General features: G+C 49.7%; 1 protein-coding gene across 1 annotated transcript in view; it reads left to right on the top strand.

The window, feature by feature from the left end:
- The first annotated feature begins 1,867 nt into the window (after positions 1–1,867).
- The window catches only part of LOC142560480 (uncharacterized), a 31,936-nt gene continuing 21,325 nt past the window's right edge, over positions 1,868–12,478 (top strand). The window contains exons 1-8 of the mRNA XM_075672632.1: positions 1,868–1,940; positions 4,258–4,281; positions 6,003–6,328; positions 7,801–7,929; positions 9,233–9,508; positions 10,366–10,859; positions 11,622–11,790; positions 12,085–12,369. Coding sequence (XP_075528747.1) covers positions 1,901–1,940; positions 4,258–4,281; positions 6,003–6,328; positions 7,801–7,929; positions 9,233–9,508; positions 10,366–10,859; positions 11,622–11,790; positions 12,085–12,369 — 1,743 coding nt within the window. The 5' untranslated portion in view covers positions 1,868–1,900. The remainder of the gene's footprint in view (positions 1,941–4,257; positions 4,282–6,002; positions 6,329–7,800; positions 7,930–9,232; positions 9,509–10,365; positions 10,860–11,621; positions 11,791–12,084; positions 12,370–12,478) is intronic.

Raw genomic sequence — 12,478 nt, 5'->3', positions numbered from 1 at the left:
GGGAGGTAGTCCGCTTACATCATCACCAGGATTGACCGGTCAAGAACAATAGATGATAAGGAAGCAGTGGAATCTACCGAAAGGAATCCTTACATTGTACCGGCCCTGTTGTCTGTATAGCGAAGAATCCGAGGAGGAGTTGGTACCTCTTCCCTGCAAATTTTAATGCAAGAAGGAAATCATATAGGCACGATCTGCAAGTAGTCAGGCAAGACAGTGAGCCTGAATGAAACACAGTTAGGTGATACGTTTTTACGGACGGTAGAACCGCAGTGTATATTTAAGCCGTCAGACGCCGAGTGTGTCGAGATTCAGACTTAATTCATTTCATTTTGAATATGCAATACACGCTTGCATTTCAATAAAATAAAAAGTAACCTCTTGCCGACGATTTCAGTTCCAGAAATGTGCTGACAGGGTGACAGGAAAGCGATGAATCACATTTGACATTCGCTGAAGCGAACGAAAAAAAAAAAAATAAAAACTCTGAAAAACTACTACTGCAGTGGAGTTGCCACGATTCTATATTTAGAACGAAGGGGTAGTGACGGAAAGGGGAAAGAAATGCCGAAGTACTCAAGGTACTTCCTCTGTATGTGCTATATGTTCCTATACATGTACATATGAACATATTGAAGGAAGGATCGAGCGCACCAGCGCACCTCCTGCCTATTCCACTGTCCATATTACTCTGCCGCAGCAATTTCCTCTGTATATAGTCATCTAGGGTATGTGGCGCTCGTCAAACTGAAAAACAATCCTAACCAGAGTCTAACTTCGTGCGCAACTTATTAGTACTTAAACGTTATGATTGCGTTGCGGCTTTGCGTATGATAAACCATGTGTCAAGCTTTGCACAGATGTTATATGCCGATATCACAACAACCAATGCTGATAACACCATAGCATCTCCGCTCAATATGCCATGACATCATTTATAAACTGGTTTCCTTCAAGACGTTCTTTCGCGAAAGCACCAGAACATGTCATCAAGCCAACAAGTCTCATGCCCGCTGGGCCCTCTCCCCGAAAACTTCTCAAAAGTATTTTAGGCTCTTTCTATACTTATCACAGCATGTGAGTACCGCAAGAATTCGTGCCTCACGTTCATTCGGGAGGTGGTTCTGCGCACATTGTCCTAGATGGCCACCATCCCTAATATAAAGTCTCTTTCTATCCAGCAATAATTTTATCAGAACAAAAAGACTTTCGCAAAGCTTAAAGAAAAAGAAACTCAATGAATGCTAAGCAATGCTTTCCTTATTTCGTTTGAAGATACATTCTGATGTGAAATAAGAAAAGAAAGAACAACCTATTTTTAACGAAGCACCTCGTGCGCTTGTCCATAGGTCTTCAGGTGTGGATATGCGTATTTATGTTACTCCTCTCCTCCCACCCCTTTTTTTACCGTTCGGCTTGCCATAGGGGATATTATGACTAAATAAATTAGTGCAGCGTTTCTTCGTGAAGAGGCTGCATAAGTGTTCCGTGGAAATGACCGTCCATAATTAACTGTGTCTCATAGTTGGCATCAAGCGCCGGCACTGTCCAGTCTTCGAGCTCTGCCTCGCCGAAACAGTGCACCCAACCCGCCCAACAACGTGCACCACTTGAAGTGCGCCACCCGCACGCCAAACCAACCCGAAGAAAGCGAAGAGGCGCCAGGCCGCTCTCATCACCGTCGCAGGCAGGCAGCAGCAGCAGCAGCAGCAGCAGCAGCGGCAAGCACACGGATCGGCAGAAGAGCCGAGCGCGCTCCGGCCCCGTTAATCTCGGCTGCTGAGACGAGCAGCCGCGGCGTCAGCCCTGTATCAGCAGCGGGCCCCGGGACCCTATATAACGGGCCGCGGCCGCCGGCACAGGGCAGCACGCTCGGTTGTCCCCTGTGCACAGCCCAAGGATGCGTGTCCTCTGCGGTCTCCCGCTGCTGCTTCTCGCAGGTGAGCACAGCGCCGCTTGGCGCACGGACTACGCGGGGAAGCCCTCTGCTCACGCTTCATCGAGAGCGCTCGGTGTCGGAGGATGCGCTTTCGGGAGAGTCGACTAGCCGCCGTTCCACCGCTCGCGGGTCCCTTTGCTCGCTGACCCCACCCGCCTGTCGACGCTCTTGGACTATAGACGGATTAGCAGCGGTTATTTGCTTCGAGTACTGGCGCCGTCCCGTGAGCAGTTCAATTGTGGGGATTTACCGCCCAAGAAATTCCTCGGCGGGTTATAAGGGAAGCCGTAGTTGAGGACTCCGGGTATATCTAACGTGCATCTAATATGCACGGCACACGAACGTTCTTGCGTGCCGCCCCCATCGGAATGCGGTCCCCGCACACGGGATCGAACCAGCGACATCAGGCTCAGCAGCCCAATGCCATAACCACAGAGGTACTGCGGCGGGTATCATTAAGTTAGGAAGAAAAGGTCCCGGCGACGTTCGAGGCGGTCGCATATGTTACGTGGTCACAGGCGTAACCTCGTGGCATGTTGGGTCCTATAATGAAGAGAATGCATGATGCAGCGGAGGCGCCTGTCCCAAGTCTAGGCGGGGTTGCTATCGAGAAGTGATGACGTCGCTTAGCAAAGGCTGTAATCTACGGCTGCGGGTTTATTACCGCATCAATGACTTCAAAGCAAACTTAAAGATTTCATCATTGAGCCTGTTCGTTGCTGCACTCAAGTTGCTCGTGCTGCAGTTTAACGAAGCTACAGTCAGAAGTATCTCAAGCGATGTCGTAGTCGTTGCTCGATATGCGCCAGTCTGGACGCCGTTGGAGTAGCAGCTGCAATTGTTGTTTAGATGAAACTCCTGACATGTTCATCAGCTTCATGCGGCTTTCGATCATCTAGCGGCGCACGAAGCTTAGTGCGTCTATAGTGGTTAATGCAACAGGAAGTGACGCGTTTCGGCAAGCTGTCGCTCATGCGTGCTGTCGATAGTGCTGCGTTGAAATTCCAATTCGCGATGTTTGTAGCGGCCATCGAAGCCGGCGTGTGCAGACGGCTGCACGTCTTGTCGCAAACCGAAACCATGCGAGTGGTGGCTGTAATTTCAAACGAGGATTTTGAAGGAAAAGAACGCCTTCAGAAGGATGCGACTCTAGTCGGAGGTTTTTCTCGAGTACAGTGATCACCTACACACCGACGGTACTAAGCTTATCTGCTAGTACGTTCCTTGCCTGCTACGTAACTGCGATTCATCAGAGATTGACCGGTACCGGCGGTGAGGGAATGGTGCATAACAATGTCAGTGCTGCGCGTGAAAAAAAAACAAGAATCATTTCAATTTTAGGGTTTTACGTGTCGAAGCCACAATTTGATAATGAGGGACGCCGTAGTGGGAGACAACGGGATAAGTTTGACCACCTGGCGTTCTTTACCGCGCACACAAATCTAAGTGCACAAGCGTTCTTGCCTTTCGCCCTAATCGAAACGCAGCCGCCGAGGCCGGCGTGGAACCCACGACCTTTGTAGAACGACGCCATAGGTACTAAGCTACAGCGGCGGGTAGAAGACAGAGTCTTCGCGGACTTGCGTGCATCCATTACCGTACAATAATAGTTTGGGACACGTTCCAAATGTATCGTGGCCGGAAGGAAATTTCGTAATCGAAAAAATGAGATTACTGAAGCAGATAAACTGATTTACCGACAATCGCCGATGCCAGACGACAGGTCCCGTAAGCAAATGTGCACCTGACGAAGACTTTCGGCGTTAGCGATACGCTGGTCGCTATTCGGCGATGCCCTACTTAAGTTTACCCATCGAAATTTAGTACGTAATGCTAACCGTATTTTTAAAACCCACTAGCATCGTGTTGTGCTTATGAAAAAAAAATTGGTCCCACTTTCGCCTAAGTGCATTGTGTGCATTTGTAATGCCTCATATTTTTTTTTTTTTCAGCATACAATGTCGACTTTCGGTGCAGTAGATAACAAAGCAATTTTCATGTTCGATCAACGCTCCGAATAGAGCACTAAGCAATAAACATTCATAAAGAGAGTGATATTACACAAGTGAGTTTCAAAAAAGATGAGCGCAAAAACAGTTAAACACGCACCAAGCTGGTCGCAAGTCAAGCAGATGGTGGTGTAAAAATGTTTCCATTAGTCGCATGTTCCAAAACATATATAACTTCGAGCACACCCCTTGCTTTAAAGCTGAAAGGTGTTTACGCTATCTGTAATGCATGTGCAACACGAATTTTGAGCTTTGTGCTATTTGTTGCATAAATTAATTAATTCAATTGCTTTCTTTTTTCTTTTGCAGCTGCGGCAAATGGCGTCCTCTTCGGTGAGTATCTCGACTGGTTACGAATAACTTCTGTGTGGTTTTTGCAACATTGAGCGATTGAACTTTATAAATTTCAATGCCAGGGTAAGGTTGATTTCTACAGTGCGCAGCAAAAACAAGCAGAGCTAAGCCACGGATGGTGCTGTTGCCATATCTTCGCCTTATTTGCTTGTCGCAAATACGATGTGTAAGCTTCTCGCGTCATCGTGATCCTTAGACACCGCTTGCAAAGTCAGAGCGTCAAACACAGCATCGGTATTTCTATGCCATTCTTCGCTCAATAGATATGGATTTGCAAGATTTGAATGTTTTAGAGCAAGAATTCGCAACCACACTACTCGTAGAGGAAAGATTCGCTCGACTATCGTTTCGAGCAGATGCAAGCAACAAAAAGCGCTACCAGCACGAAAAGCATACGTCTCCTTCGTTCCCTGTCACACAGCCTACTACTCTCATAGTGGAAACAGTCCTTCAGTGCCGAATGCGGCAGTTAAAAACTGATACATTCTGATGGCGCATATACAGCGAGGCTCATTAGGAAGACCCTAGATAATAAGCAAGAGATTCGCCTCATCTTGGACTGCCTGAGATGAAGAGATAATTTGTTGCAGGAAAAGCAGGCAGGTCGGCCTATAGGATATATATAGTACGCCCTGGCCTGCTACTCTGCACAGGGGAAGGAGGAGAGGGGACAAAGGTAATGATGACAGAAAGAAGTTATGCATGACACGCAATAATCACTGAACACAGTAGTCTCGAGATATCTGCGGTGCTTTGCAGTTATTCCACAACAGCCCTCGTGGCTGTCTTTGCTGCTGTACGGTCACGCAGTTCGACCGGCCCCTGCTGACAATGTTTGCCTTCCGATGCTTGCCAGCGGCTTTGTGAAAGGCTAAACTTCGGTGGATGATTACAAAGGCAATCGACAGAAAAGAACGGTTGTGGAAGGCTCCAGACAGTACGGGAGCAAAATCTCAAGCCTTGCAATGCTGCCTAGCAACTAGAACAGCTTCCTTTTCTTCCCAGAAAGTAGCGCATTTGATATCCTTCGTTACTAACATGACTTACGCAACTTACAAATACAGTAACGTGGATTGCGGGGACACAGTGGGACGTATTCTGGTTGAAATTAAGAGGGAAAAAAGTGATTACGAGGTCCATACAAGATAAAAATGATGGCCAATTAAGCAAGCAAGATGGCTACCCGGAAATAAAACTGCAGCCTGTGAGGTAGAAAGTCAGATCGAGCGAAATAATTGAAGACACTGCTGGCGAAGAATGGGTGCCAAGTTCGCAGGACAGGGGAGGGGCGCTGGGAGACGTGTTGGTTTTTCGGCGAGCATAACCGACTAGTGATCACGACGATTGCCTACCACATGCGATAACACACAGACATTAAATAGCGTATAGATCAATTCACTTCAATCACGGGGGTTTTACGCGCCACAACCACGAACTCATTATGAGGCACGCCGTAGTGGGAATAATTTGGACCACCTGGGGTTCTTTAACGTGCACCTAAATATAAATGCACGATGTATTTCGCATCTCGCCCCCATCGAAATGCGGCCACCGTGGCCGGGATTCGATCCCGCGACCTCGTGCTTAGAAGCCCAACACCATAGCCGTTAAGCCACTACGGCGGGTAGTTGTCGCGTGTAGGTCAGGAGACCATCCAAATCCATGCACTACACCGCTGACCACGTCGCCGCGTGTCGCAGATCCGGTACCGCCGACCCAGTCATCGGGCGGCGTGGTCTACAAGGTTCGGGCCACGGTGACCCTGAAGAGCCCAGAACTGACTGTGACCGAGGGCGCTGGACTCCAGTACGCGGGAGACCTGGCCCTCTACCCGGCCGGACAAGACACGTACGAGGCGCGCTTCCTCAACTTCTCGGTGGTCAAGCACGAGCACCTGTACGGCGGCCTGGACAACCTGACCGCCGTGCCTCTGAACGTGTCGGTGCCGCTGCTGAACGAGACCTTCGCGGTGGACTACTCGCAGCATTTCCGCTACCCGGTCAAGTTCGTCCTCAGCGCCGGCAAGGTGAGGCGTCCGAGGGAAAGGCACCAAGTGTCAAGTCCACTGAAACGATCGCTAAAACCTAAATCAGCTTAAACCGAAGAAGTGTTGCTTCAAAACTCTATATTCGTTAACTTCGCAGTAGTAAGTTGAGGAGCAGACAATCTTTCTTTTCAATGTCGCGCCACGATGCGGCGCCGGTGCGAGAGTGTGACGTCACGGATTTCATAGTAATTTCCCATATGTTCGTGCCATCGTCGACGGATCAGTGAAGGTTTTCAAAGCTTCCCAAGTTACACCTTTGCCTCTTTTAGTGTACAATGAACTCCATCCTCAGCGATGAAAGAAAAGAAAGGTTAACTGGGCCCCGATCAAATGACATCGAAATTCATGACGTCACGGCGTGCTTGTGCGAGAACTTCACGACGGCGTCACCCCCTGTCCCTCGTTTTTACGCCTTACGTGGCCTATCAAGCCTGCTCTCACAACGAGAGAAGAAGAAAATAAACTTGATTAAGAAGAGTGGCTCGAAGTCCTTGTTTTTTTTTTTTTGTGGTACCGCAGAAGCGTCCTTTACTAATACAACTGAATCCATTTTTCATTTTGGTATCCCTATGATTAGGGGGGCTAGAGTCGGGCTGGTATAGTGGGACGTTTAAGGCAAATCTAAATCAGGCTTCTTCCCATATCGGTTTCACGTCCCGGTGCCTCCACTTCTTTTACACGAATAATGCGCCATGCCAAGTTGGTTGTCCAATAGCTTTCCTGCTCAGCAAGCGTAAAAAAAAAAATGTGCAGGAAAGCGGCAAGCGTGTGGCGCTAATTAGTAAAGAGGTGACACTCTCGCGACAGGGCGAGCCTGGTTTGGGTGGACGCAGAGACAGCAGGAATGCATGAGCGCCCACGGTGGTCTACCCAACCGAAACGAAAAGCACTCGGACGTTTCAAATGGATAGTGCTATTTCTCGGTAGCACGACAAACAAGGCGCCGGTAAACTAAAATAATTACGTCACGGCTATTTGTCGAACAAAGGTACTTCCTACTTCCTTGGATTCCAAGGGAAGGGAAGCGTAGCAGAGGGCGGCAGAAAGTTAGGTGGGCGGATGAGATTAAGAAGTTCGCAGGGACAACATGGCCACAATTAGTACATGACCGGGGTAGTCGGAGAAGTATGGGAGAGGCGTTTGCCCTGCAGTGGGCGTAACCAGGCTGATGATGATGATGACTTCCTACTGTAGGTGTAAGGTGTTTGTTATATTCACTGCAATTTTTCGAAATTGAAATCTTTGAAAGTACGAAACTCGGAAGTAGTTGCACACGCAGCAAAATTTCTTTTATGTATGTATTTTTTAGGAAGATTAAATACAGTGACAACAACTGGTCACCTCAATCGTCATGTGACTCCCAAGTAACACTACAGCTCCGTGAGCTTACATGCGGCCCTTCATAGCACGGCTGAGCTGATGCATGCTCGCATGTTTGTCTACGCCAACAGGTGGTGAAGTACGAGGTCGGCCCCGAGGTCTCGACCTTGGCTCACAACGTGTACAAGTCCCTGCTGACGCTCTTCCAGAACCAGGTTGAGACTCCCCAGGAAGTTCCGACCTCGGCCGCCTACTACGAGGTAAGCTGGAGCCTAAGTGCGAAAATTGTTAACAAACTGTTCTGTTAACCGATCAAGCGAAAGCTATCACACTCGAATAGCGAACGAGACACCTGAACGAAGGCTGCGGAACATACGAAGCTGAAGCAATGAAAGGCAAGAAAATCGGGTCTGCACAAATAATGGCCCATTGAGCGACAAAGCCGGAATCTGTAGCAGCGAAACGGCAGGCAAACTCCCATTAGATGCGACGCCGCGCCACGAGCGCACCTCGAGGGAGAGCAGTGGGGCGAAGGGTGTTCGCTAGTGCGCCAGGTGTTGCGTGACGGGAAAGGGCATCACCACGACGCCACGTCACCTTCGCTATCGGAAGCCTGTGCTATCAGCACGTTCACTGTCCGCGCAAGCTCTCGCCTCCGTTCTAACTGCGCCTCGGTAAGGCCAAACGAAAAATTTGAAGGAGGCCTAAGTAACGCGATAGAATTCAAAGACCCCTGACTGCTTCTCACACTTCCCGGTAACAGGAGCTTATGGTAGCCGTAATGTTTAGCGAGAAACGCTGGCAGCTTACGCTATGCACGAAGGCGAGCGTTCTGGTAGAAACGCGGCCTCTTGCGCGGGCCACGGATGCGGGGAAGGGAGCGCCATCTGGATGGTGTTGCAAGGAACCGAGGGCACCGCTCTATGAATGGTGGAAGCGCTGGAAATTGAGTGTGTGTTTGAGTTTTCGCGCAACAGAATTATGTTTTCTCGTATATTCAAATTAAAATCCGACGCTTTCATGTCTGTAGGTTGTGTGCAAGTTGTGTTTTATGATTTTTCTGACGCATTTTACTTTGAGAAATTCAATTAGCTCAGTAACGTCCTTGCGCTACACGAGTGTATGTGTGGTTGGGTATGCGTCGTTCGGAACGATTCTTTCTTCGCAAGAAGGTCGACGCTGGACGTCGACGCCGAATTGTGTGCGACAAGGGGCCCTTAACGCTGTCGCGTTAATACGCGCCAAGCGCCTCAACGCGATCGCTTGCCCGCAAGGAGTTCATAGCAAGAAGGGCCGCTCAGCGGCGTTCAATTGGACATCAATGCTTTCGCATTCACAACTCGTAAGAAGTGCTTAGGCGTCATTGGATTTTCTTCTTTTTCAGCAACAGCAGCCGCAGATAACGCAAACTTTTGCATCCTTGAAACGAAGCACGTACACCAGGGAACACAAGGGTCCGTGAGCAGAGTCTAGGTCACGTGGTTAGAGCTAGAAGGCACGAACACGAACAGCGCCGTCTAACCGGGGAGTCCGTAACTCATGCCGACGCTCTCCCGCGCGCAGGATGGTGTGAGCGGACACTGCCGTGTCACGTACGAGGTGCACTCGCTGACCAAGAACCTCTACACCGAGGGCCCGGTGTACAATGTGACCAAGACCAAGTACCTGGATGACTGCAAGCAGACCCGCCCGGTGCACACCACCCGGGGTCCTGCTCACAAGGGGTACTACGCCGTGTGTTCCAAGCACCTTCCCAACAACTACCTTCCAGGATACCAGGAGGACACTTCCGCTTACGAAAGCAAGCCTCTTGCCGGATGCCCCGAGGGACTCGGCCCGGTAAGAACGTACAACAGTCGTTGAGCTCGCTCCAGTCCTGAATGTAAACGTTTGTTGCAAACGCTCCAGATATATTTCTTACAGAAAGCCTAGATATTATTACTCACTGTTACAGTGTCACGAGAACTAAAATGAGTTAAAGGCGAGAAGACAAAACCTGAACGTACCATATATGGGCATCTCGCAAAAAGTAGGTGAGAGGTTGGAACAGGGCTTCCGCAAGCAAAGCTTTATTAGCATCTTTGTGCGACGCCCTGGTCGGTGATTAAAGCCTGTTCTGACAATATAGTTGACCGTTCCATGACTTACACGTCTCATTTAGTGTAATCATCACTGCCCTAATGTACCATAGCAGGCAGCAAATTGTAGCCGCACTACAAATAAGTGCTTGTGCTACGAAAGTAAGAGATGACACTGCAGTGGCAGTCTCGTATAACAAGAATGAATTTGAGCACACGTGAAATTCGTCGGTGTTTTTACATTAATGAAGACCAGGAACCACGGACTCCCAATTAAAATGACTAATACCATTTACTAACAGACCTTTGATTTCTTCGCCGGTCTCATTTTACTTTAATTTTAAGTCAGAATATTGATATCCTCCCTTAGTAATAGTATATATAATCACCTGAAGAAAAGTGAGACAAGCTTTCTTTTTTGTTGTTACGAAAAGAGATGTATTGTCGAGTGGAGCACATAGAAGTTTTCGTCCCCTCAAAGAGTTAGGGGACCAGCCAAGCTTAACCTGCCTTCGTTGTGCCTTTGCCGTCTTCCGCCAGCTCACGTTAGTTTCGGAGACATCGTGTCGAAGTGCCGAGATCAAAACATCTGTTGTTTTTTTTTGTCACGTGCTTCAGTACGACTACGTCGTGGCCGCCCACGAGGTTTCGTACTACAACGTCAGTGGCAGCCTTCTCGAGAGCGCCCTCACCGACAGTCTCACAGTCCTGCCCTTGCTCAGCGGCTCCGTCGTGGTGCGCACGCGCCTTCAGCTCGAGCTCGCCAGTCTTGAGGTCCCGCCCACGACTCCCGTCCAGTACCAGGGCGAGCCCCACACCTCGCTCGAGCTTCACCTTCCCGAGGCCGCCGAGTACCTCGACCTCCCGGTCTACAGCTACCTCGTGGGCAGCTCCGAGCAGGTCAAGCCCGAAGTCTTCACTCAGGTGCTTGATCAGGTCGCCGAGGAGCTTGTGAGCCTCGAGCTCGAGACCGAGGCCAAGAAGACTCCCGCGCTCATGCTGAAGCTGGTGCACATGGTCTCGCTCCTCAACACCGATCAGCTGAAGCAGGCTCTGCCGCAGTCCCTCCTGACCAAGACCAGCGAGCTTGAACCCAAGGAGCAGGTCCTCAGGTGCGGTTCCTTTGGTCACAAGTAACAAACAAACATCGCCGTACAGGGTGGTGTTAAATCGAGAATCTCAAACCTTTAGGAAATATATATTCAAGGTTGATTTAGTAACTTCACTTCCCATGGAGAAAAGAAAGTGCGTCTGCAAAAGGAAGTTCAAATGAAGGCGTATCCACAAATGATATCCAAGAAAATATGAGACAAGAAGTTAAATGGGAGATGAAACCAAAGGATCATGCCAAATTTTGTTTTGTTGGTTTTTAAGACCGAATGTCGCATCCGTAGTCATTAGGCAACAGTAAAGGTGTTGTCCTGTCAGTAGCACCTCTAAAGTCCTATCTAATGCAGTCAAGGTGGAGAAACATGACACAAACACGCATGGCGGCGGGGAAAGCGGCCGGCCTACGACTGCCAGTCCATTCCAACGCACAGCCGACCCGCCGTGGGGTCGCAGGGACTATGGCGTTGAGCTGATAAGCTAGAGGGCGCGGGATGATATCCAGGCCAAGGCGGCCACATTTAATGGGAGCGAAATGAAAAAAAAAACGCTTCTGTACCGTGCATTGGGTGCACATGAAAGAACCCCGGGTAGTCGAAATTATTCCGTACTCCCCCTCTACAGCGTGCCTCATAATCATACCGTGTTCTTGGCACGTAAAACCCCAGAATCTAACTTTAATTTTAACGCACCACCGATGAGTATTTTCAACCTGGGTACTAAACATGCACGCAAGTGAACGCCAAAACATTCTCTCGATTTTTCAGGGCCCTGTACGTCGACCTTCTCGGCCAGGCCGGCAGCAAGTCGGCCGCGGAAGTGGCCGTCCACCTTGTTAAGGAGGAGGTGCTGAGCCTGTACGAGGCCACCCGCCTGTTCCGTCAGCTGTCTGTCTTCTCGGCCTACGTCGACAAGGAGACCGTCGAGCTTCTTTTGGTAAGCGTGAGCACAGAAGCTCATACAAGCGTAAATGTACGGAAAGCATATGCTCGGTACAGATGCCACCTTTAATGTGCCGTCAAGCTTAACTTACTATTCTACGTAAGCACACAGTGGCACCTAAGGGCAGTTTTCACGACACCAAACATGAATTCACGCTTGTCAGCTCGCAAACGTATGATTAAGGAAAGTAATTATAATGTCTCTAAACAAGTGCACTGCGTGTCAAGGACGTCCCATCGTTGGAGTCACAAACGCGACTGACGTACCACTTGCGACGCTTCTTTGCAGGAGCTGTGCAAGACCACCGAGACCGTTCTCAAGCCCCTCGTCAAGGTCGCTGTCTGCGATGCTCTTGGTGAGGCTGTGAAGAAGGCCTGTCCCACTGGGGTCCACTACGACACCGTTTCCACGACTTCTTACAAGAGCAGCTGGCGCCGCATACCGAAGATCAAGTCCCGTTACGAGCAGACTCCCTCCGTGCCGAAGCATCTGCTGCCGTTCGTGCCCGTTGAGCGGCTTGTGCTCCCCCTGGAAAAGCAGTGCACTGTCGCTGACCTCGTGGAGTACGTTAAGGTAGGTGTAACTTTGCAGCAACGTCCACAACTCCACGTACTCGCGTGCAAATCTCATCAACGTTGAGGTGCAGTATCAACTACACCTTCGGCACCGTAGCGAACCTTCG

Source organism: Dermacentor variabilis, chromosome 10, assembly GCF_050947875.1.
Source record: "Dermacentor variabilis isolate Ectoservices chromosome 10, ASM5094787v1, whole genome shotgun sequence".
Classification (NCBI taxonomy): Eukaryota; Metazoa; Arthropoda; class Arachnida; order Ixodida; family Ixodidae; genus Dermacentor; species Dermacentor variabilis.
The sequence above is the reverse complement of the archived record's forward strand: the minus strand, read 5'-3'. Positions and strand labels throughout refer to the sequence as shown.